The sequence below is a fragment of the Trachurus trachurus genome (assembly GCF_905171665.1).
Source record: "Trachurus trachurus genome assembly, chromosome: 4".
Classification (NCBI taxonomy): domain Eukaryota; kingdom Metazoa; phylum Chordata; class Actinopteri; order Carangiformes; family Carangidae; genus Trachurus; species Trachurus trachurus.
This window is the reverse complement of record NC_139898.1, coordinates 31,560,168-31,587,032: the sequence shown is the minus strand read 5'-3', so window position 1 is coordinate 31,587,032 and position 26,865 is coordinate 31,560,168. Positions and strand designations below refer to the sequence as shown.

General features: G+C 42.2%; 1 protein-coding gene across 1 annotated transcript in view; it reads right to left on the bottom strand.

Annotated features, from left to right (window-relative positions):
* The window catches only part of LOC310985357 (thiamine transporter 1-like), a gene marked incomplete at both ends in the record, with an annotated part of 159,153 nt that overhangs the window by 16,427 nt on the left and 115,861 nt on the right, over positions 1–26,865 (bottom strand). Inside the window, 2 exons of the mRNA XM_083970931.1 lie at positions 3,633–3,875; positions 3,929–4,113. Of these exons, the coding sequence (XP_083827057.1) occupies positions 3,633–3,875; positions 3,929–4,113 (428 nt within the window). The remainder of the gene's footprint in view (positions 1–3,632; positions 3,876–3,928; positions 4,114–26,865) is intronic.

Sequence of the window (26,865 nt, the reverse complement as noted above, 5' to 3'; positions counted from 1 at the left end):
GTTAATTTGTACAACTCCATAAAAAAAAAAAACTATCTAAGAAGCCATTCAGGACCACAAGTAGAAAAGGTAATTTGCATCATACATGGTTGAGCATCAAATGAGTGCACCTTGAGTGTAGCTGCTGTAATTTGTGTGAACAAAGCATCCTCCATCGTGCCTCGTGCATCACAAAGTGATTGTCATTGCTGAGGTGTGAAGGACCCCATCTAGTTTCATCTTAATGCCACCGCTGAGCCGTGACACTGTGGAGCCAAACTCTGAATGCAACACGACACTGTTTTTGGTCTCCTTCTCTGGTTGTGTGTGGTTTTGTCCTTAACTTAAAGGGACATTGTGTAACTTCTCCTGTTATCTATTCAGGAAAATCGATTATTTTGTTCAAAAGTCTGTTTTTCTTTAAACAGTAATCCCCCCCATCAACAAACTGAAGTGTTTCGGTAAGCTCTGAATTTGCCGTTCATATCACGGTAACGCAGTGAGGAGGAATGGAGCGTTACACTGATGCTGCATTCACCTGCAGTCGGGCAGACGGCCGTCGCTAAAAAAAACCAGATGTCATTTTAGTCACAGAAGTCCAGAGAAAGCCGGTAAAACGTGGGTCAGGTAAAACAATATGACATCGCCATGACAACATAGAGGCTTGTTTATGCCGTTACGTGCAGCGGCTGTCGTCCGTCTGCCGTCTGCCCAATTTCACGTGAATGCAGCATGAAAAATACGATTGAGTTGCTTGTGATATACAACCGCAACGCTAGATGGGAGTAATTCCTACACAATGTACCTTTAAATATATAGTGCAGGAACGCATGAATACAACGTGACAAATCCAGCTTGTTCTGCAAAAACTTCATAAACAACACCAACAGTGTCAGATCGTTGTTAAATTTGACTTGTGCATTCATGTTTGCCAAAGAAGGGATTCTGCTTAAGGCTTCAGAGAAGAGAAGCTGTTTTATTTTTTATTTTTTAATCTGTTTGTTTTGGATTTTATTGTCCTGTAAGAGTCATGTCCCTAATTCCACTAAAAAAATCAATGCATTGTTTTCGACACATTCAAGCAGCGTTCAAGAAATGGAAAAATATTTCAGCATTATGTAAGAATTAATGATGTTTTTCCCAGTGTAAACACTCCGACCATGCAGCTTGAATTTTAAAATGTGGCAATGAACCAGAAGAGATATCTAAAATACTTTCTGGAACCAGGATTCACAATTTAAAAGCTGGTTTTCCTTCCTCTTCTTCAGCTCGGCGCCTCTGCAGCAGCTGCACACAGAGGAAAGTGAGGAGTTGCAGGTCACACAGCCTCCCACCGGAGCGGCTGTAAACACCTTCCAAATCTAAACAACATGTCATTTGTGTTTGAGCTCGACGCCTCGACGGCTCCATGTTGAGCCGACTCCCGCCGTGATAAGAGTTTAAAACGACGACTGGAAGTGTTGACAGAAGACAGACTCACAAACTGTGTGCAGCGTGTGTTTTTTTTTTTAGCTCCAGTCACCATCAGCCCAGCCGAGCATGAAGCTACAGTAGAATCGCAAAGTATATACATTATGGTCTGCTCTGCTCATATTGTCAGGTGTAATGAGCGCTGGAGCCACTACAGGGGATTCAGACGTGTTCTTTTCAGATCTCACTTCAGCTTTTCTTTCCCTCACAGGTCAAAGAAAGGACAGAAACAAAAAGCTGGAAGAGGCTCCGGGCTCAGGAGGCTTCACTGTCTCTATATGCTGCACATGATGAACAGATACTTTAATTAAAGATTCATTTAAAATGGCATGTTGCCTAATTATATTGACATATAAATATTTTATATTTACCTGCGTGTAACCATTAAAATCTCATTAGAAATATGAAAACACATTTAAGCTATAATGGTCCCGGAAACCAAACACAATTCAGTTACAGTACATGCCATTTACTGTACAGTCCCTCCAGGAAAATGTAATTCAGCTCAATCAGCTAAAGTTTGCAAATCAATTATTTCTGTGCAAAATGCACAAAATTGGGCCAGAATGATTTCATAATCCCTGCTGTTTTGTTGCAATAAAGTCACATTGATAGTTGCAGAAAGTTGAAAAATGTTGCATATTTACTTCACTCAGTCTTGGGAAGTGACGTAAAAAGCCATCGCCTCGCGCGAAAATATAAATGACACCAGAATGTGAATGTGGTATGATGAATAATGGTTTCTGTAAAACGTTATATAAATCAAAGCTGTGGTTATTATTAATATTGTTAAAGGAGTATTATCGCAAAATTCGGCCACTAGATGGAGCCAAGCGGAGCTTATCAGATATAAACAAGTGGGCAGCTGTCAGAGAGAGAGAGCAGCCTCGTTAAGTCCCCCCCCCCCCTCCTTCTCCTCACCAGGCTGAATGAACGTGCAATCGCGGGAAAAAGAAAACTCGCTAGTGGAAGCGGCAGCTCTACGTCGCGCACAACCACAACAACGACAACAACAACTGAAACGTCCTCCTCCTTAATAACGCTGAGAGGACAGCTGAAGAAAGACACGGGACGTGGAGACAAAGTGTTCTACCAGCGATTCAGTGACTGTGAGCAGCCTAACACACTGCTACATTACTTACTGTTGCATATTTGTCCGGTTCGGAGGTCGGATTTGCGAGTTCCGAGTGCATTTTAATGCAGCAAGCGCCGGGCCGGCTTGGATCATAACAAAGACAATTGCTGCATTTGCCCCACGGACACTATACTGTTGGCGATTTTTTTTGTAAATTTAGTTATGGCTCCCCCCGACCCATCTTTTGCATATTTCAGCTTATTTTATGCTATTACTGCTGTATTTGCGATAATGCTCCTTTAAGTTTTGAAATAAAACAAGATGGGAACTTACGTAATGTTCCCTGTACTTTCTGATGTAGTCTACTAAGAAGATATTAGTTTTGCTGCTACAGGAGACTGGCAAACAATACAATTTTCATTGTATACTGTATATATGCTATAAACTAAACTAGTGAGAGCAAAGTGTGAGTACAATGGTGAGGACTTCCCGCAATTTCATCGCAAAAAATTAAATTGCATAAAAACACCCCACATGTTCTACTGCTTTTTCTAAAGAAAACCTGCTGAATAATCAATGATTTCCACAACGATCACAACAAAACTTCACATAAACAACAGACTTTAAAGGGATAGTTCAACATTTTGGCAAATTGGCCCATTGCCATAATCCCTATAGTCATAGCAGTAGGCAAATTCATGCAAAACCGCTTATGCGTGTTCCCGTCGGGAGCAGTTTTTCAGCAAGCAGTCTCTGTATTTCCCTCTAAAACAACTCTGTGTGGTAACCTTGTGTTATTATCTCATAGTGTGGTGAATGTGCAGGTCACAACTTGTCCACCAGAGCGTTTTAGAGTTGTTGGATTGTGTATTTGATGAGTTTGATGAGGGAAACCAAGAAAGCCCATGAGCCTCTGTAGCGTAGCTCTGAGCAGCTCGTGCCTCTGCTCCGCCGTTCTAAAAATAGCTTGCACCGACAATTAAAGGTAACGAACTTATTGCTATGACTATAGGGATTATGGCAATGGGCCAATTTGCCAAAATGTTGAACTATCCCTTTAAAGCTCCTCTCTCCTTTATCTCATTTCCCATGCAGATCGGTGCCTCACCTGCTCCGTGGTCAGGTTCTTCCAGGTCCCGGTGAGGAACTCGGTCAGGAACGGCTCCACGGGCCTCATCATGGAGCAGAAACCGTAGATGCAGAGCAGCAGAGTGGGGCCCACCCACCCACTGCCACCGCCGCTGCCACGGCAACACCGCTCCCCACTCCAGCACAGAAAACCCATGGTTCCTCCGTTGGGACGTCTCACCACGTCGGCAGAGAGAGCGCCGTCTAATTCAGGCAGTTTAATCTGTGGAGATATGGAGCGGCCCCCAGATAAGGCCAAGGTGAACACACAGTCACCTGCTTGGCCCGCTTCTGCTCTTCCTCCTCCTCCTCCTCCTCCTCCTGCTGAAGTTTTCCTGGCCGTAGCGGTGAGTGAAGACACATTAAGATGAAATATGAGGTGGTGGGGCCCCCGGGGGCCTCCTCCAGCAGCCCATAAATACTGTCTCCTCCTCTGTCTTTATACAAAAACACCCTCGTTCCTGCAAGATTGAGGAAGGGGTGGAAGTCAAGCACAGGAATATGTATGAGTGTAAACAGTTATGTGGCTGTTAAGCTGCTGCTGAAGCCCGAAACAATGAGACTGATGCTTCAACACTGTTTCTATAAAATAAAAAAAAGTGATACATGAAGATTTTTTCAGCTTGTAGCAACCAAGAATGTTATAACGGCCAATAACGTAATAATTTAAATGGCCATTTTAAATGTAATAAAGCCAATAATGTAATAAAATGTTTGAGCCGATAATGTAATAACTTTTTTTTGGACAATAATGTAGTTAATTACTACATTATTGGCCTAGTATTAAGAAAAAACCTTTCACATTGTGATAACTAGAGCAGATAATGTAATAATATATGTATTGTTTTATTTTCAGGGTAGAGGATGTCACAGTGTGTTGTGTGTCGGTGTCTCATCTATAACTCTGACCATGCTTCATAAATGTAATTTGGCTGTTTCATATGTTTGCAAACAGAGGAAGTACAGTAAGAACAGTATAGTAGGCTTTCAACAAACTGGTTGTAACACATTGACATCTTCTACCCTGAAAATAAAAAAGAAATAAAGTGACACATATATTATTACAGTGTCAGTACCAGTTATTACATTTTCAAATGTTTTTTTTGAATACTAGGCCAATAATGTAACAACTACACTGCAAAGACTCAAAATCTTTCCAAGAATATTTGTCATATTTCTTGTCAAAATGTCTCATTTCTAGTCCAAACTAATTTCTTTCCATTTAAGATAAGACTCATCACCTTAAGATCAATTTGTTTTTAGATCATTTTCACTTGTTTCAAACAAATTTTCACTTGAAATAAGTAGAAAAATCTGCCAGTGAAAGCAGGTTTTTTGTGCTTGTAATAAGAAAGAAAAACCTGCCCCACTATCAGATTTTTCTACTTATTTCAAGTAAAAAAAAATGCTTGAAAGAAGTAAAAACTGTCAAAAAACAAGCAACCTTTTATGTGATTTTTACGTATAATGAGATTAGTTTTGACTAGAAATGAGACATTTTGACTAGAAATAAGACAAATATTCTTGGAAAGATTTTGAGTATTTGCAGTGCAGCCAATAATTACAGGCAAGTTATTATGTTATTGCCCGTTATTATGTTTTGTGTTGCTATAGGCTCCTAAAGAAGAAATAAAATAACATAAAATAAAATGAAGCATAGAAACTGACACATCAACACATATCATTTAGCTCTACATTAAAGTCATTCAGCACTTTGTCTTTGTGAATGTCAGAAAAAAAAGAGGAAGTCCTGAACTTTAAAGTCAGTTCTGCTGCAGTTTGAATTCTTAATGCTGGCGGAGGAGAGAAATAAGCAAGGCAATCATTCCCCGAGATGAGAATTACAGTAGTCTGTAATTTAAAATATCCAGCGGCGAATTATGACTCACCAGTGGGGTGTCAACAGAAAGCTGCAGCTCAGCTCCAACTGTCAGAGCGTCGCCATGACTTCATCCTCCACTTCAAGGTCACAGAAGACGAAGACGAAGGAGAAGAAAGTCGTCTTCATATTCATGTGTTTGGTGTTTCTGGCTTTAATGTTGACACATTTGCAGCGTGTGATGTTCAGGGACGGCGAGGACAAAATAATGGAAAATTGTAATGTTACTTTACCAAAACTTAGTTCTTTTTTAATAATAATAATTCACATTCGGACGGTTACCATGACCACAGTGTGATATAATGAAACATGAAGATAATCATCGTTATTTATTCATGTGCTTCTTTCTGTGTTTATGTTTCTGAAATATTTAAGACGTTAGAAACTCGCGTTTATATAAAACAGATTTGCAGATTATGGTGAAATTGCTTCCTCAGTTACGTCCAGTTTTGAAGTTTTGATATTCAAATGAAGGAAGTGTCCGAGAGTTCAGGCCCCCACAGAGTGAACGGAGCGTCATGTCCACAGTTTGATTCACAGTCTTTTATACTGGGGGCGTAGCAATGTCCTGTGTTTCCCACAATCCTTGTGCGCTGCTCTTTCTGCCACATTGTGAGAAACAGAAGCAGAGGAGGTGGGATGAGGTCACCAAATGCAACAAGGGAGAAGGAAGAGGGGGTTCATCATGCTAGTGAGAGACATGTGAAGTACTGATGAAGGAAAAAACACTTAGGATGGACAGTGGGAAGTTTGACGATCTGGTGTGGTGTCTGTTCCTCCTGCAGCCTGGTCAGTGCTGCACAGAGAGCCGCTGTTAACTCACAATTGACAGTTCTCACCACTGGTTGCCCCCAAGCAAAGTGTTAAAGGGATACTTCACCCCAAAATCGATAATTCACCAATCAACTACTCACCATCATGCCAAGGAAGGGCTTGGAGAACTTTCAGAGTCATCAAAACGCTTTAGGATTTTCATATGATGACGGCAGATGGAGTTCACTTTTGAATGGTCCAAAACACACACTATGAAACATCCAGATACCTCCATACTGCTCGTCTGTACTGACCCAAGTAAGTAAAGTAAGTAAAATTTTATTTATATAGCACTTCTCACAGAGAAGACTCACAAAGTGCTTCACAAATACATAAAAAATACAAACATCATACCACTATTATACAAAATAAACAACAACAAAGCAGCAACATAATTGAAGAGACGTACAGCATCACAATACAATATCCCAATACAATACCCCCAGGCTTATTGAAATGCCTGCCTGAACAAATACGTCTTTAACTGTTTTTTAAAAGTGTCGGCAGAAGAAGCGGCTCTTAACTCAAAAGGGAGAGAGTTCCACCATTTTGGAGCAATGGACTGAAAAGCTCTATCACCTCTGGTTTTTAGTCTGCTGTGTGGAACCTGGAGTAGCAGGCTTCCAGCAGACCGCAGTGACCTCACAGGGTGGTAAACAGAGAGGAGATCAGCTAGGTATGGGGGGCTTGACTGTTGAGGGCTCTGTATGTAAGTAAAGGTAAAGGTACTTTATTTGTCACATATTATACAGCTAGTACAGTGAAATTCTTTCTCTGCATTTAACCCATCCCTGAGGAGCAGTGGGCAGCCACGGTGCAGCGCCCGGGGACCAACTCCAGATTATGAGCCAGTGCCTTTGGTCAGGGGCGCTGACTGGAGGATCAGGCTAGCCGACATGTTTTTAGTGGTGGGGGAAACCGGAGCACTCGGAGGAAACCCACGCAGACACGGGGAGAACATGCAAACTCCACACAGAAAGGACCTGGGCGGCCGGGGATTCGAACCCAGGACCTTCTTGCTGTGAGGCAACAGTGCTAACCACTGTGCCACCGTGCCGCACAGTGGCACAATGGGTGAGGATTTTGTATTGGATTGGGTTGCTAAGACAGGAGTGATATGAGAAAATCTGTGGGTTCTGGACAGAAGTCGGGCGGCAGCGTTTTGAATTAATTGAAGGCGGTCTAGTGAGGCTCTATTGAGGCAGGTGAAGAGAGAGTTACAGTAATCTAAGCGTGAGGAGATGACAGCGTGAATGATCATTTCCAGTTCTGAGTATGACACAATTGACCTGAGTTTTGAAATATTTCTAAGGTGGAAAAAGCAAGACCGGGTTATAGTTTTTATATGTTCATCAAAGATCATGGACTGGTCAAAAATAACACCAAGGTTTCTAGAGCTGGTGCGCACATTAGCAGAAAGGGCCCCTAAGCAATTGACAGCTTTAGAGGCCAAGCCTTTGGGGCCAATAATCCAAACCTCAGTTTTTGCATAATTTAGTTGCAAATAGCTACTGGCCATCCAGTCCTTGATCGCTGTCAAGCAGTCCTGCAGAGAATGTATTAATTCTGTCCTGTCAGGGTCAAAGGAAACATATAACTGAAGGTCATCTGCATACATATGGTAAGAGATGCCATCAAATTGAGAAATGATCTCCCTAAGAGGAAGCATATATATAAAGAAAATAAGATGGGCCCCAAAACTGAACCCTGGGGAACGCCGCAAGAAAAGGGGACCGACCCTGACTTATGCGGGCCAGCCACCACAGAGAACGCTCTGTCAGACAGATAGGACCTAAACCAATTTAGGGCAGTCCCTGATATTCCTACCCAGTCTCTCAGTCTGTCCACAAGGATGCCATGATGCCATGATCCACCAAGTGTCCTGAAGCCGCCACATGAAAAAGTTGTTGGGAAAAATGTATATGATCTCTGTTTTTGTCTTTGTTGTTAACAGTAGCTCCCAGTGGCTCTGTTGATGTTTGTGCTCATGCGTGAGATTTGCTGCCAGATGTCCGTTGGTCGTTGTAAACCACTGGATGGAAACACAGAAGAACATCTCGCAGCAAACATCCGCTTTGAGTCTGTGCGAATCTCCGTGGAGTCCATTTCGTGTCCTGTAAAGGCCTCCTTTAAAACACACACCTCTGACCCTGTGTATCCAGGGTTTAGTTTCAGACAGGAGACATTTCAGTTAAAGAGACAATTTGAAAGTTTTCTCTGTGGTTTCTTCTCATGTGATCAACAAGAGCTTCAGCCAGGAGGTTCAAATAAAACCTTTTGTCCTCAGAGCACGTTGTTGGAGTCGAGTCTGCAGTGAGTTGCTAACAGAAAGCAGCCGGCAGCAGCTAGCTGGTTAGCGCTCCAGATGTCATGGAGACAAATATGAACTTCGGTGTTTCCGTCCACAGCTGGAAACATCTGCTTATACTCAGGTTGCATGTTTTGTTTACTGAGGATTAGTAAGTGAACAGTTGTTCATGATAATGTTGGTGACGGCACAGCAGCAAAACTTAAAAAAAAAAAAAATGGTTTCAAAGGTGAACCACAAATGTCTCAAGTCCTGTAAGTTCACATGACCAAACGTCCTCTTTTTACCGGACATTTGTGAAAATCTCTGGTCTTTGTTTTTCCTGGCATCATTGAGCGTGTAGCCTACTGAACTGAAAGGATACTACGGTCCTTTGTTTTATGCGAGCAAAAACATTGTTAATTGCCTCTCATTACAAAATGCTGAAGCAGAGAGTTTCTCCGTTAGTTCACCTGCTGGACGTGTTGCTATGCAGATGAATTACAGAAAAAAAATACTCACTTTCCTTTGGGGATGGTAATTCTGTGTTTCTATCATTATTTCATTCCAGAGGTTTTTGTACCATTGAGACTTGTTAAAGAGAGATTACATTATAGGCATAATACCATAGACTGTAAAAAGAATGGACGTAGCGTCCGTGACGTCACCCATTGGTTTTGGGGAGTCGTTTTTGTGACTCAAATATGGCGGCCTGAACAGCGGCATGTTGGATTGGCCGGCCGAGAACCCGCCCACTGGCCTCGAAGCAGCTGTCCACGGAGCTGCTCGGACCTGTCACTCAACGTTTTTGCGCCCTAATTGGCCAGAGTTTTAACCTTATAACAGTAAAACGGTAGAGTTAAAAAAAAATTCACCCCCCTCAGAGTGTGTGCGGGGGTAGAAACTATCGGTTGAGAAAAAAAAACGTTCTGACACCAGGCTTTTAACATGTTTACTGAGGATGTAAAATCGGCGATTTTAACATGGGGGTCTATGGAGAATGCTGCTTTCTGACACCAGCCCCCAGAGGAATCCGGGGGGATTGCATTTTTTTGAACGTGGAAGTGAGCTTCACTCCTCAGACCCACAACTGCCCCCTTGCATAATACAGCATGTTGAACAACCTCTGAGAATCCAAACGTACGTATGTCTTTGGTTATAGAGATATATTGTATTATTTAGTTGTATAACTGGATTTTCTCTGCATACAGACAAGGCACACTTCAAATATATTAAAGTTATGAGGCATCTTTGTGCAAACTTCAATAATTGCTGAAGTATCTCACAGCGGAGCTAAGTGTCCTTTGGAAGTCAAAACATGTTCACCCTAACAAATGAGATTAATAATGATAATGACAATATAAATAACAGTTATGCTTATGGAGATCATATTTTAAAAGCTGATATAATAGGAAAACATTACATTATTTTCACCTCTACTTTCAGTTCTTTCAGTGTTTCACATTTTGACAGATGTGCTAATTAAAAAAAAAAAAAAACTTAATTAAAAAAAGGTACTTTAGTGCTTTCTAAGTAAACACCTTGTTCATATATAAACAAGTCTCCTTCAGCTTCAACACTTGAACCTTTCATGCACTTTGCAGAACGTCGTCTTCTGTTTCCTACATGAGCTGCTGAGTGTTTTCAGCCTGAGGGAAAGAAAAAAAAAAAACCTCAGTGAAAGTCCTGATTGCTTCATTTTTGGTTTTAGCAGTCGTCCTCGCTCTGACGTCCATCTTTATATTCTACAGCGTCTCAATCCACCACATGCTCTCTCTCTCTCCCTCTCTCCGCTCTGCAGCTTTCAGATTCACACAATAATACCACGGGGGGTTGTTCTGTTATTAATAATTGCAGTGGGAGGAGTAGCATCAGCGATAGCAGCTAGCAGCTGTTCCTGCACCTGCTGGATCTTACATCACAACTTCATTCTCTTTGATTAGTATATTTTCACCTCTTTGTTCTTATTCAGATTTCTTCTTTTCTTTGCGATCTAAGTTTTTTTTTTTTTTATATGTAACTAAAACAACATTACCACAACACCCAACCTTTGCAAGATGCATGCACCACCATCATCACATGCATCTGATCTTCCTCTCTGACCCCTCGGTCTTATTACTGATCATTTATAACAGACAGAGACAAACCTCCATCTCATTTTTAAGGAGCCGTATCTACAGTATAATATCCTCTGGTCCGAGCTGACTGACACCGAAGTGATGATCAAAGGTATCCGTCCTTTCCCTTTGTGCTCCGCTTCCTGTCTGTGCATCCATGTTCTTTTTCTGTTTTTTTTTTCCTTAAAGATGGAGTTTAACAGTCTTACGCTACCTAGAGCCGTGACCTCCTGCAGTGTGCAGCTGTGGGGCCAATACAAATGGAGCCAGGACATCTAAAGGCTCATGGTGTAGCAGCACCAGCAGCAGCAGCAGCTTACCATATCCATATCCGTGTGTGTGTGTGTGTGTGTGTGTGTATAAACCTGTAAACCTGCTCAGGAATAAAAAATAAAAATAAAAACCTCAGAGGAAACTGTGTGAATTTGATTTCAGCGTGTGAACACGAGCTCAGATTGACACTTTGTGGAGTGAGCTCTGCAACGTCCCGGCTGACCCCGCTGTGAACAAAGAGTGCTGCTGCTCCGAGTTAAAGGGATAGTTCAACATTTTGGGAAATTGGCCCATTGCCATAATCGCTCAGAGCTACGCTACGGAGGCTCATGGGATTTCTTTGTTTCCCTCATCAAACTCATCAAATACACAATCCAACAACTCCACAACGCTCTGTGTGACATGCACATTCACCACGCTATGAGATAAAAACAGAACGTTACCAGACAGAGTTGTTTTAGAGGGAAATTCATGCAAAACCGCTGATGCGCGTTGCCTTCAGGGATAATTTTTCATCAAGCAGTCTCTGCATTTACCTTGAAAACGGCTCCGTCTCGTAACGTTGTGTTATTATCTCATAGCGTGGTGAATGTGCAGGTCACAACTTGTCCACCAGAGCGTTGTGGAGTTGTTGGATTGTGTATTTGATGAGTTTGATGAGGGAAACCAAGAAATCCCATTAGCCTCCGTAGCGTAGCTCTGAGCAGCTCACGGCTCTGCTCCGCCGTTCTAAAAATAGCTTGCACCGACAATTAAAGGTAACGAACCTACTGCTGTGACTATAATGGCAATGGGCCAATTTGCCAAAATGTTGAACTATCCCTTTAAGCTCCAAAACCAACCCCTGCTCCAAAATAATGATAATAATCAGACTGTAGCAGAGGAGAGAAGACCAGAAGAACCTCCTCCTCTTCCTTCTCGGGTAGTAAACATTTAAAAAGTCACCTCTGTCAAAGAGAAGTCGCTCACTAACATATTTTGTTCTCAACACCGAGGTTATTCAATTTCCTGCCTGCACCCCCCCCCCCCTCCCCCCAATCCCTCCCCCCCTCGCTTAATATTTCAATTAACCTCTTCATCCTTTCCCTCCTCATCACTGGTGGATTGCAGAGCAGCAGCAGCAGCAGCAGCAGCAGCAGCGTCCGACACAGCTGCTGTTCAAAGGAAACCCAGATGCATTGATTCCTAAAGCTTCACACACCAAAACCTTCTTTCCACAATCTCCTCGCTTCTTTTTTTTTTTTTTTTCCACGCTGGCAAATCATATGAGGCCGTTACAGTGCAGGAGCCTGACTTTGAAACAAGCAGCCAGTCTGTGTGTGTGTGTGTGTGTTTGCGAGGCTCAGATAAGCACATGTGTGCAGTGGTTCGGCTGCAAAACAGGACTCCCACTGTGTTGAGCTGATAAGACGTGGAAGTTCGATGTGTATATATGTGTGTATGTGTGTGTGTATATGTGTGTGTTTTTCCCACACTCCATTATGGCTCTTGTTGATTTCACTGGACAATGAGTCGCGCTCATAATAAAAAGACTGGAACTATGTTTAAACACAAAAGAGGCACGACGAAACAACACTCAGCTAAACACAGACCCGAACAAACTTGTTGTTGTGTGATGTCATCATTAAGTGACTATCAACTAAAATCATCCAATAATAAAGGAGTTCATTCAGGCTGTTAACTCTTTTCTCACACTATAAATTCACAAAACCTCTGATTCTTTGTGCGAAACCAAACCATCGCCTCAAAATAGTTTGACCTGCGCTCAAAACCAGACAATGTTGTCAGATCTTGATCTAATCGGTCAACACAGAAACACTGCTGAGCGAGTCATTACACACTACACCAGTAGATGGAAAACACAGTGTTCAGGGCAGGAAGCTCATGGAGAAATGTTTGCTGATCACATGACAGTATAGCACATGCATTTTCTGTCTCCAAAATCTAATCAATCAAACATAAACTATAGTAATAGGTACTGTGAAAAAAAAGAAAATCATCATACAGAAAGTCTGCAGCCTAGAATGCAATGTTAAGTGTAGTAAAATCAAAATTGATCATGCAGTCATTGAGTTTCAGCTGGTCTTTGGGCTGTTTGGATCAGACCACAGCTCTTCATCAACATCTTGCTACATTGGTCTTATTTACACTTCACATAGTGTAATGGCTTCGTTTTGATGGAACTTGATCTCAACAATGTTCTCCTGCTGGGTGTGAACACAGGTGTCCTCACACCCCTGTATGGCAGCCTGGCAATATACACAAAGTGAATGTGCAAAAAGAAAATAGAAAATAAATCTCTCTATATACAGTTACTTTCATTGATAAAACAGTACAGTAAAGTAGACTGTACCTGTTGTCTTCAGATCTCCAGATTATGAACACAGAGAATCTACTGATGTTTGGTTGGACCCTTTGTCCTCCCTCATAAGGACATGGTCTATGACAGAAGACTGAACCTCATCAGAAATGATCACTGTCTTCTTGCATTCTAAAGTGGTTTATATTGGTTTTCACTTCATGACAAACAAGTGTGATCAATTTTGAGTCTTTGTGTTTGACGGATGTGTTCATGTTTTTCCACTTGTTACCATCATGCATCACAAGTGCATCACAGTGACAACTGTGTTTTATTGCATGAGAACTGTGTTGAGAGTTTTGCAAAAGGAAGGACTGAGATGCAGATAGTGTTTTACTAGGTAGTTTATGGTTTTGTCAAAAGGATGTTCGATTCAGTGAATGAGTTTACAACTGACAACTGAGCAACTGATTCACACAACAGGAATTAGTGTTTTAGCAACTGTATTAAAAAATGTATTTCATTCCAACATCCTGGATTAAGCATCTGAAATCTTTATTACAGAGATTGCACTCTAAGAGAGAGAGAAAAGGAGCAGAGCTGCTTTAAATAAGAAGCTGTAAAGCTCCATGTGAAGATGCAGAGAGACAGAGACACACAGAGAGACAGAGGGAGAGAGAGACCCCACGACACTAGATGGAGCTGTTGCTTCATCACACACCTGTAACACCGACCGCTTCCTCGCCTCCCTCTGAGTGTGTGTGTGTGATGCACTCCTGACTGATAACACATGGACAGTAAGACGTTTACTGTAAGATACAGGATGCTCCACTATGAGTCAGTTTCATGTCTCTGTGTCCCGTGGGTTTGTCTATGACTCCGCCCCCTTTAGGAGACCAGCAGACCGTGACTCCGCCCCCTTTAGGAGACCAGCAGCAGGTCTTGGGTCTGTTGACCACGATGGGAGAAGTGAACGTGAGCTCAGATTATTAGATTTTTTTGCTCCATAGTCACTGGAGTAAACATTGGACTTTTACAAGACACATCTCTTCTGAACATTTTGATTTCAGACACACAAATTAACTTTGTTCAACAAGACCTGTCTCTCTATCAACAACTCTCACGAGATTTGGCACAAATCTTCTAGGCAACTAATTTTCTTAATGCCATATACGACTGTATCACTGGCGCAGCTTGTAGTGAGCCATCTTGTCAGCTTAGAGGATCTTTGGTCTCACCCTTAGACCTTTTTTTTTGCAGGATGAGGAAGAAGAAGAAGAGCAGCAGCAACATGATTGACAGGCTGATGGACGGACAAACAGTGAAAACCTCCGAACCAGCTGTCCTCACCATGTGGCCATCTGCTGCTTCCTGTCTAATTGGACCATGAGTAGTAGTGCTGCAGTTGCAATGCAAGGCAATGCAAACTTGATTGCTTTTTTTTTTTTTTTGTCCCCATATGTTTTAATTATCTTGTGGATTTCTTTCAGGGCTCTTCTCTGGTTTTCTATAGTATATTATATTAGTCATAACAGCAGCAGTCAGTCGATATACATCCCAGCTGCAGCTGAAACACAGCTCTGATCTATTGACGTGTTCGCAGTGAAGATATAAGTTGGTCCACAGAATCATATAAAGAGCAGCAGCGTTGTGGCTTACAGCTAATCCCCTCTGACATTTCCTTCATTCAACCGTGAGGTCACATTTCCTGACACAGAGAAGTATTGTAAAGATCCAAAGGCTTTTTGGGCTTTTTTTTTTCACCCACAGTATAATAACATAAAAAAGAAAGTATCCCCCCTCCTCAACTCCAAGACAAGACAAGAATCCCTGATATGATGGACACCTCCTCTGGACATCAGCGCTCTGATCAATACCAAAAAATATATGAATCTTACAGTAGAACCAATTTGCAGCAGCGAGTTCCTGTTTCTCAGTCCCACACCTGTCAGTCTGATGAAAAATGAAAAAATAAAACCAAAAAAAATAAAAATGAAACTTTTTCATCATGCATTCAGGTACAGCTCTCTCTCTCTCCCTCTCTCTTTGGCAGCCCTGATGAATAACATAAATATTTTCTTATGACACATATAAAAAAGCGGAAACGTTGTATGCAGGTAAATTACTCACAGCCGTGAAATACAATATCATTATGTTGCATAGGGCGTTCGGTTTAATTGATATTGCTGTGCGTGTGTTTATATATACTATATATATATAAAGAAAAGAGACAGTGTTGAATTCAAATGTCACTGAATATCAAGAGGGCGCCGTAAAAAAGCTGCTGCTGATCGGCACTTGACATTTGGGCCGAGTGGACCCACGGCCGTCAGCACCGAGCCCGACCCGACCCGATGACATTTTTTGAAAAAAAAAAATTGGAAGCAAGGAATATTTTCACTAAATGACAGAAAGATTTCCAGATGTGGATGGAAACTCAACTCTCTTGGCCAAACTTGTCATTTTGTTTGGGAATTGAACTCGGCAGCGAGTTATTTATCGAGTGAGGTCTTCTTTTTATGAGTGTGAAACTCCCAAATTCAAATACAAACAATACAGTCTTTTATTTTTGAAAGTTTGAAAGTTTCAGTGATATGGAACTGCAGTGCTTAAGCTCAAAGTTTTCTGTCACTGAGTATAAACTCAGCATCCATTTGTATTTTACTAACATTTCAAAATAATTTCAGGTAAGTGATGTAAATGTGAAGCTACATGATTATGACCATAAATTCTCTAATAGAAGCCAGGACTTTTATTTGTTGCAACTGAACTGAACTGAACCGGTTCATATTTGAGACAGGCCTCAATATGGGACAGGCTTTTAATGAATTTCACACAAATCTTTTGCTGAGCCAAGATGGGAAATAAAGTAAAGTAAATAAATCAAATCCATTGTTTTAAAGAGTAAGATGAGAATTTAACAACACTTGCACTCTGGCCTTTGGTGCCGCACTTCAACTGACTGACCCAAGGAAAGAGCTGGAGCAGGAATTTATTTAGAGGAAGATGAGTCAGTGCTGATTAAACTTCTAATGAATGTAATGCTAATTGGACTTCACGGAATGAAGGGAGTCTTAATTCAGATCCAAGTCCATGTTGACTCAAGTTTGAAAAGATGGCTGTTACAGTGGCACAGAGGAAAAAAAGAGTGATTTGAGCGAAGCTGTCTAGCTAGTGTTGCCGTCAAGACCACCTGACCCAAGACCAATCAAAACCAAGACCAGGGGGGTTAGGTTGAGGTTAGACCGAGTAAAGATGAAAGATGAAAATGTGGTCAAGACCAGTCTCAAGAGTCGAACTATTAAATGCACGATGAATGAAGCAGCTTAGAAACTAGTCAAATGGGGGATCTAGTGGACTTTAAAGGGATAGTTCACCCAAAATTGAAATTTCATTATCTCATTATCTACTCACCCTCATGTCGACTAAGGGCTGGGAGAAGTTTCAGAGTCCTCCGTGGCTTCTCTGAGTTACAGGGGGTCTCGGCGTAGCAGTGCATGTCCATATAACGGTTGCAAATGGATACCAACTGTCTTCGTAACAAAAAGACACACCAAAAAACATCCAAATACCTCCATGCTGCTCGTATGTAATGTCCGTCATGTATTGAAGCCCCGAAATGTGAAATTGTCCCGAAAAAAAATTAAATAAGTCTATTTTTGAAGCTTGTTTGTAGCGGAAGCTCCTCTTCCCGATTCGTCAAATTTGGACGAACCAGGGTCTGTCCTCTTCCCAGTTCGTCCAAATTTGACGAACCGGGAAGAGGAGCTAGAAATATAGACTTATTTAATTTTTTCCGGGACAATTTCGCATTTCTGGGCTTCAATACAAGACGGACATTACATACGAGCAGCATGGAGGTATTTGGATGTTTTTTGGTGTGTCTTTTTGTTACGAAGACAGTTGGTATCCATTTGCAACCGTTATATGGACATGCACTGCTACGCCGAGACCCCCTGTAACTCAGAGAAGCCACGGAGGACTCTGAAACTTCTCCCAGCCCTTAGTCCACATGAGGGTGAGTAGATAATGAAACGAAATTTCAATTTTGGGTGAACTATCCCTTTAAGACATTCACATAAACTTGCACAGACAAAAAAAAACCAGCACGAAACTGAGACCGACTTCTATTTGAGAGTTTACGGTGTTATAATCACAGTAATGGTCTTACATCAGTCTGGTCTTGGTCTGGACTCGGCCTCAGCAGGTTCGGTGGTCTTGAGTACAACACTAGTCTGGACCGGCTGATCCACTAACGCACCAGCCAACACGGAGGAAAGCTCAAAAAAGTCGACAGGTATTTATTTATATTTTTGTTTCTCCTGTAACTGGTGCTCAGTGGGTTTGGACAGGAACTCCAGCAGACATGAAGTCAACTTTCTCTACAGTGAAATCCACACGTCACAGCTTCAACGGCAGGATGTCATCAGGGCTCCATGTGTTTCTCAGCTTTAAGTTGAAGTCTGGCTGCAGAATCTGTCAGAAAAAACCAAGTGGAGGAAGAGTTCATTGGAAAAATATAACGTCCAGTGTTAACGCGAAGCAGAAAACCTCTCATCTCTTCTTCCAGAGGCGTTGGGTTGGGGTGGGGGTTGGGGAAGCGATCCCAGAGGTCACAGATGACTTAATGCCACTTTAACAAGTCTTAAACAGATAAATTAATTGAAAAAAACTGCGGCAATACGGCCAATTTTCACGCAGCCAGTTAGGACGTAGTATCTATTAGGAGCCGTGCATTAAAACTCATTAGGGCTTGTTTGGAGAGGACGGGAGGTCTTTGGCACCAATCAATCAAGGTCATTGCTGAGATGACGCCGTAGCCGTAGCTGGAGGGCTCTTAGGCTGATGAGTGTCAGAGGCTTGTGGTTGAACGCTGCAGGGCTAATGTTCCCCTCTTCTTCCTCCTCCTCCTCCTCCTCCTCCTCCTCCTCCTCCTCCTGGTTCCCAGACGAGGCCCCGACCGACGAGGCTCTGACAGAGAGAGAGCTGCAGGAGGAGGAAGGATATAAAAGCTGACAGATCAGCACCCTCTCTCCACATCTTGTCAGACTTGTCCTCTTTTGCCCCGATCCACTATACCCAAGAACCTCTTGTTCTCTTTTTCATCCCCTCTTTTGTCAAGTTCTGGTTGCTGCTGGATGCTCGGTGCCGCGTGTAGCTGTATCTGTAGCTGTGAGGAGACTCTGCCTTTCATCAGCTCACCGTGTGGGGGTGTGCATGTGTGAAAGTGAAAGTGCAGCGCCATGACAGTTTTTTAAGACTTTCAGCACCAGGACTAGTTCTAGCTCTTACTCCAGTTTTTACTTGTTTCTGCCTCAGATATCCTTCGTCTTGTGTCAGTTTTCTACTGCCATTTATGGTGTTCGGGTCAGTTTTGACCCGTGTTTTTTTTCTTCTCTTGGTTACATTGTTAGGCTTCTTTATGCATGAAAATATTGGTTTTAATATTTTTAGGTGTGGGCCTCTGGGCCTTTTTTGTCAGTATACCCATTGGCTTCAATGTAACCTTCCTCTTGTCAGCTCTCTGCTTCCATCTATGGTGTTAGGGTCAGTTTTGACCCGAGTCTTAAATCAGCTATAGAACACACTAAAACAATTATTTATCATCCCATTTGTTTCTCATCTCTTGGTTACGTTGTTAGGCTCCTTATCCATGAAAAGGTTGGTTTTGCACTTATGATTTCATTTTTAACTCTCATTATTGTTCTTATCATTATAACCGGGTCAAAATTGACCCTAACAACACAGATGTCATCATTTTAACCAGAACATTTAAGAACTTTGTGAACATTTTTTTTTTGCTTTTTTTGTTTAAAGCAGAAGTAAGTGATCCGGTCGTTTTGGCTAACTTCCTGTCAGCCGATGGAGTTAGCAGTCCCCGCCCTCGTCCCTACGTCACCACATTCACGCGCATCCCTTGGCTGCACACACAGAGAGGACCGCCCCTTTATGCCGTTCTCTCTCCTCATTGGATAAAGGTTGTAAGATACAAGGAAAGTTTTCTCCTCGGCTCAGAGCAGAGCAGAGTGACTGACAGACCCGTGTTTCAGACCAAACACTCTATGTAAGTGATTGCTGTCGGAAGATACAACTATTTAAGACTTATATTAACACAAACATTCCGCTTTAAATAGAGGTTCCTGACAAAGTCAAAAAGCCTCGATGCTATAAACAACTTTTGGTACTTTTATGCATTTAAAACCTGAAAACGGGACAGTGGTGACCCGAACACAAGAGAAGGGATATCTCATTTTCTCTCCCTCTTTATTTATTTCTTGAAGTAATAGATCCTGAGTTTGGGGGTAATTGCAGCAGAGAATTAGGGAGGAAGAGGAGGAGGAGGAGCTTAGCTGAGCATTTACTTAGAGTATTTTGTTTTTTGTGTGTGTGTGTGTTTGTGTGCTGCCTTTTCAGTTTGGAGCACCACTCAGCTTCTCCGTTTGACAGCTCTTATCCAGATCCTTCAGGGCACTTCCTTCCGCAATTAACTAATCATATTCTTTTACCACGCCGTCTTTTGTGAGCCTATATATACTATTCTCGTCTCGCAAAAACCGAACAGAAAACGGTAGTTAATGCTCATCATCATCATCATCATCATCATTTGGAGTGGAGGTGTGAAAGAAGAGCCGTTAAAAAAAAGCTCAGGTAGGATTTAACTGCAGCTAAGAGCTTTAAAAAAAAAAAAAAAAACACTCAGGGCTGGATGGACGAGGTCAAGGTGATCAGTGTGTGACCTTTTTTTCCGTTTACATGGAGACTGAACAGATCTTAAGCACATGTGGAAACATCTCTAGAAACACTGCATAGTTAATTTTAACCTGCAGGCAAGTGTTCTCAGTAAATGCACCGCTGCCACCGCCGCCGCTTTGTGTCTTTTGTATTAATCGACAGTGCAATTTGCAGCCGCTCCCCCATTAAAGCCTTATATGTTAATGGTAAAACATTAAAGAATTAAAAAAAAAAGGGGGAAAGAAAAATCGCAGCAGGGTAATCAACAGTGCGTTTTAGGCAGCTGACAATAGGCTGCACTCCCGCCCTTGATTTGGGCATTAATTATTCTAATGAAAGCAGGGGATCCACTTTAAGGTCAGAACGAGCTGCCGGCTGATACATTTGGTTCTGGGAGTCGTACTGTATGTTAATTAATACATTCATCTGAGAGAGGTCGAGCGCCAACGCTACTTTCTAACGACCTTGTCGATCAACTTGCCCTCTCCCTCTCTCTCTCTCTCTCTTATTGCCTCGTTATGAATTAGCGCCGTGTTTCCGTCCGTCTGAAAATAGCAAACACTCAATTAGCTCCATGTGAACTGCAGAGCCGATAATCAACACAGATACTGCTGCTGCAACGTGGCAACTGTTGTTCTACGTTGTTCAAGATTAAGAGATTTAACTCACTTTCTGAAAAATGGTTTATTAAATTAAAGGGAGAAAAAAAGTGCAAACCTGCTACTTTGAACATTTTTATTTCATGTTTTTGGTTTATTATTATGAACCTGCAGGAGGAAGTTGAAACTGTGAAACTAAATAATATTAATTCAACTCACAGTGGTTGTTGTGGTAATTTGTGTTACATAGGATAACTTCAGTTCCACCATAGAGGCAGTTAAAGGAATAGTTCACTGAAAAATGAAATTCAGTCATTGTTGACTCACCCTCATGCTGATGAATACTCTGGAGTAGTTTTTTAATCCTCAAAGTGCATCTGGAGACCTGGGAGGCCGGTTCGAAAACTTTCTATTAGAGTAATAGGGCCCGACACAAAAATGTCCATAAAACTACACAAAAACCATTTAATATTCCTCCACACTGCTCGTCCACTACAATCCAAGTGTCCTGAAGGGAGATAGTCCAGAGTTTACTGGAAATTACGTCATTTAGGACATTTTTACAGTCTAAACAGACCTGTATTGAATTTGCCTGGGGGGACGAGCAGTGTGGAGGTTTTTGTGTAGTTTTATGGACCTGTTTGTGTCGGGCATGATGCACGCGGACTGTTTAGGCTGTAAAAATGTCCTAAATTACGTCGTTTCCAGTAAACTCGGACTATCTCCCTTCAGGACACTTGGATTGCAGTGGACGAGCAGTGTGGAGGAATATTAAATGGTTTTTAACATACGGTAGTTTTATGGACATTTTTGTGTCGGGCCCTATTACTCTCATATACAGTTTTCATTGGACTAGGAACCGGATCTCCAGATGCACTTTGAGGAATAATATACTACTCTGGAGTATTCACCAGCATGAGGGTGAGTCGCTAATAACTGAATTTTTTTTTTTTTTTGGTGAACTATTCCTTTAACCAGTTTGAATGCTAACGCTGCTACAGTAAATGTTGTTTTAGCGATGTCATAATTTACTTCAGGTGAGATGTACGGTGGCCCTGAGAGCTCACAACAATATGACAACAGCTCATAGATACTCATTTAAGTCATATTTAGGGAAATCCGAGACACCTGAGTAAAGAAAATAAAGAAAAAGCAAAAATAAATTTGATTTGTTGATATTGACAGATGGTTTTCCTAAGCTGCAGTGCACTGAGCCTTCAGGGTCACCGTAGAAACAGCCACCGAGACTTGAAGCATCTAAAGTCTGTGGTTGCTGTGTCTAATGTGTTTTTTTCTTCCTCGTCTCAAAACATGGAAGAAAAGAAAAAACTGAAAAGTGTTTTTACTATCAAGGTTGGTTCACATTTCACTGCTCTGGCTTTTTCTCTTCTTTTCTTCTCTTCTCTTCAACACCAGCAGACATCCGTGTAAAACTGCCGTGAGGGAACTGTCTCCAGGATCAAAAAAAAAAGGGAAAATATTGTCATCCACAGTGTCAGGTTCAAGTTCAGACTCGTATTGAGTTTAATTAGTAAACTCTGTCAGGAGGAGTAGAGAGGAAACAAAGGGAGATACTCTGCATGAGTTTATGTGCAAACACACACACTCAGAGAAGAGATACTGGAGGAAAACAGAGAGCAGAGTGATGAGATGTTTGAGTTCGAGGTGAACTGAACACCGACACCGGCAGCATGTGTTGCGTGATGAAGTTCATTATTTCAGAGTTTGTTTGGGGTGAGAAATAAAAAAAATAAAAAAAATAAATAAAACATTTGTGTTGTAGAAGCCATGGCTCCACATCACGAGATGTTGCTGCTCTCAGGAAGATAAAAGCTGCTGAAACACCAGTGTAAATGTGTGTGTATGTGTGTGTGTGTGCGTGCTTGACGCCACGTCTCTGGGACTCCTCGACTCTGATGAGCATCTGCGCCGCTGTCAACACAAAGTCGCTCCTTTCACCAAGAGAGACAAAGAGAGTGTGAGAGGAAATGGGTCTGAACTTTGTGAACTTGTAAAATGTTGGTTTGAACTTTCGCAGCAGCAGCGCTAACAGCTCTGAACCAGGACACGGAGCCGTGGACTCGCTCCTCCTTTAGCCGTGCACCTTTTCCATCTTTTATAATGAATCCTCTGCGGAGCCTCACACCTGCCTGCGGGGGACTGCGGGGGCCCGGCCGCCTCTGCTCTCTTGTTTTATGGCTGCAGGAGACAGTAATAGATGTTCGCACAAATACAGATACAAAAGGGGGAAACCGGTCGCAGGTCATGAGGATGGAGGAGAGAGGAGAGGAGCGTTATCCCACTGTGGATTTGTTAGTGTACACAGTTCGATTACCACCACTTTGTGTAACTTCATGGACTTCTTCTCTGTTGATTTGACTATCTGTGGTATAGGCTATAGCTTGGGCCCTTTTATAAGATAATAAGTAATGATAATGATGATAATTATGGCAGGTTGTTCCAAAAACTGAGAAGTGTGTTACGTTCTCCTGTTTAGTTTGCGGTTTCCTGTTTTATTTTGAAAGTCACCATTGTCTTCTTCCTTCGCCCTGTTGTGTCCAGCTTTGTCTTTGTCTCCCACACCTGAGTCATGTTTCTTTAGCCGCTTTCCCACTAAAATTAGCGGGTCGACGCAGGTTCTTTTAAACGCGGGTCTACCCGCTAACAATCGGCAGGTGCGAGACACACCGTGTCATGCCACAGCCGCAGACAAGACGTCTGGCTGAACCGCGGCACAACACATTAGTTAAAGCAGAAGTAAGCGATATATTTGTGTTAATATAAGTCTTAAATAGTTATATCTTCCGACAGCAATCACTTACATAGAGTGTTTGGACCGAAACACGGGTCTGTCAGTCACTCTGCTCTGCTGTAAGCTGAGGAGAAAACTTTTCTCGTATCCTACAATTTTTATCCAATGAGGAGAGAGAACGGCATGCAGGGCTGTGTGTGCAGCCAAGGGATGCGCGTGAATGTGGTGACGTAGGGACGAGGACTGTTATGGTGCGTTCAAGGCAGCCCGTAACTCGTGTTTTTCCGACCTGTGAAGTCGTACCAGTTCGATCTGGTACGACTTCACGGGTCGGAAGTTACGAGTGGCCGTTATAGTGACTTTCACAGGTAAAACAGGTCGGAAAAACACGAGTGGGTTGCCTGGAACGCTACAAAATCGTAAGTTGTGACATGAAGCTGTAATTTACGGTTTCAAAAGCCTGCCTGGAATGCAGCATTAGCCAAAACGACCCGATCGCTTACTTCTGCTTTAAATAGACTGTTGCTTCTTTTTTTCAATCTTTTTTGGTCTTTTGATCAAATCCCAGTCTCGAATGCGAGCAGAGCTTTGTTTCGGTACGTGATATGAGACATACGTATGTGGCATCACGTAACGCTCAGCGTCATCACGTAAATTAGCGGGTTTACCCGGGTCTGGCGTTCCCACTGCAAGCCGTTCGGAGCCGAGCCAATTGAAGGCGATTTTAACCCGCGTCGCTTGCCGAGTCGTTGCGCCTTTCCCACTGCTACCAAAAGCCGATTGTTAGCGGGTTTAAACGTGTTTTTGGCCATTGGGAAAGGGGTATTTTATACTCTAAGTCTGCGTGTTCACTTCTGTTCTTTCCAAGTTCATCCCGTCCACCTTGTGGTTTCACGTGCACAGATCTAAATAAGTCGGTTTTTCAAGTTCAAGAGGGTCCAGTTCCTCCTGAAACAAGGAAAACTGCTACATGTAAACAGCCTTGGAACTGTGGAACTGTGCAAATGCTAATGCTAATGCTAATTATTGCTGTCTAAAGAGCAGTGAGTAAACTGACAGTAGCTTGTAATGATCAGGTGTCAGGTTGGTTTAGCTCTGCCTATCTGTAAGCTGATTGGTTGTATTAGATTGGTTCCTCAGGTTATAGGCTATTGAAGGTAAATGAATCCGTGTCTCTTATGAGTTTTTTTTATTTTGCTTTCATTGCAGTTTAAAGTGAAAATACTCAAACATGTTGTTGACTGATCATATTACTCGTGGTGTCTTGAGCTTCATTCAGAAACCTTCATCTGGATGTGTTAAACAAAACAAAAACATCCCATCAGCCGTACCCCCGGGTATGACTGAGCCAGCTCCTATAAAGCGCAGTCCGACAAGTGAGAGGACCTTTAATAACAAAACAGAGAGATGAGACATGTTGCACATTTTGTACTGACAGGAAGTGATGAAAATAGCTTCATGAATAGTGAAAGAGAAGCTCAATGTCTGTCATAAATATGAGTTGGGGTTGTGTGGAGGAGGAGGCGGTGGCGGTGGTGGTGGTGTTGGTGTTTCAGCAGCTGTTTGACAGTGGAACAAACATTTCATTTGATGGCTCGAAACAAATCAAATCAATATTTAATGTCTGACTGTTGTACGAGACGTTTCACTTTTAGCTGTTTTTTTTTTATATATATATTTATATATCTGCCGTCTGTTCTGTTCTGTTCTGTTGTTTGTGCGTCTGCTTAATTTACCACTGTCACATTTTTGTTACATGAAAGAATAGGAACGAGTGAACCCGTGTGATTCCCTCCTCATGCACCATCATCACCACCGAAAACACAGACATGACTTCATCATCCGCTGTGGGAGTATATGGATCCGATTCTGACGGCGCTCAACTGGAATCGATCTCGCGCCACCTCGTTCCAGAAAAGACGTTTATCTCACCAGTGTTTTTTTTTTTTGGAGTGGAGGGGAAACCTCTCCCAGTTTGAGATGAAACCGTCCCCTTAAATTTCATCCCCTTAAACTGTTGGATAAAGACGCCACCTTGGCTGCTCTCGCTTGGCGCCCCGGTTGTTTCTGATTTGCAGCAGGCCTCCGAGCCGAGCCAACGGAGCGGAGCGTGTCGTTTGATGTGCCAGGGCTTGCATGCGCTGCCTCATCCAGACACAGAACAGTGTGAAACACAACAGGCAATGCCAAAAAAGACAGCTATAATTAGTCGAGTCAGTTAGGCTTCACCTCTCTCCAGCGGCGGCCCACAGCTGGCTCAGACCCCGCGTATTTAAGTGCAACCAACGCCGTTCGATCCCCCCTCGTCCCTCGTCTATACCCAACCCTCCACTTGAAGTTTCATTCACTCCGGTTTGTAATTGCCTCACGAGCCTGGTTGGTTAGTGAGAGCCGGCTCTATTAGGAGGGCACCAGAGTAGAACATAACATTTTCAGTTTCAATTAGGTCCATGAGGGTGCACGACGTTCAAACGTACGTAACACACGGGGGACGTTTGGCCCCCCATCAGAGAGGTGGACTGACGATCTCCAGAGGGGCCGAGGTGACGCAGCAGAGCCAAACCGAAGAGCGGAGCCGAACTGTCGAACGGTCTATCTGCGCATGCATGGGTGTGAGATTTGCAAGCTTTAAAGTCAATTAGTGTGTGTCCACTGGAGTGTGTGTGTGTGTGTTAATATGTGTGTGTGGCGTGTGCTGTGAAAGAGAGGAAATTGCACCAGACTCAACAAAGTGAATTACATTTAAACTCATGAGGCCACACTTCCCTGCTGAGGATTAAATGGTAATACAGGATTGGGGTTTGTTCCGAATTTCCGGGTTTTCCTGAATGCATCATCCAACTCTCTGTCCCTGAGTGGGTAAAACTCATCAGTGGTTATCAGATTTCTGCAAGAAGAACAACTTTTCCCAATCACAATGAAGCCTGTAGTGTTTTATGCACTAATCAAAATGTAGTGCTAATGTGGAAAAAACAAACTATGATGTGTTTTTATCTGGAAAATTGCATCCTTACCCTTCAATATTGAATAAGATTAACAGTCTATATTAAAACACTGTCTAAATAAATGAGTAAATACATAAAAATATTCACTTTCCAATAATAAATATTGTGGTTTCTTAGATTTAAAAGTGTTTGTAGATATGTGTAGTCTTACTGTTTGGAAAGTTGTACTACAAACAATCACACCAGCCTGTACAATTATTTATTTTTTATTAATTTTTTCATCCTTCTCCTACTGTTAATGCATTTCATACATTATTGCTGTATCTGCTTTTAAACTGATGTAGCTACTCTTTACACTTAATACTAATGTTTTGTGTAGTCTGGATGAAGTTTATGCACTATTAAATATCATCCACCATGTAACGTGTTATCTGCTGCTGTCTACTTAAGCAGAATGCTTATAAATAGTAATCATGTCTTGTTATCTTATTTCTTATATAAGCATCCCATCTGACTG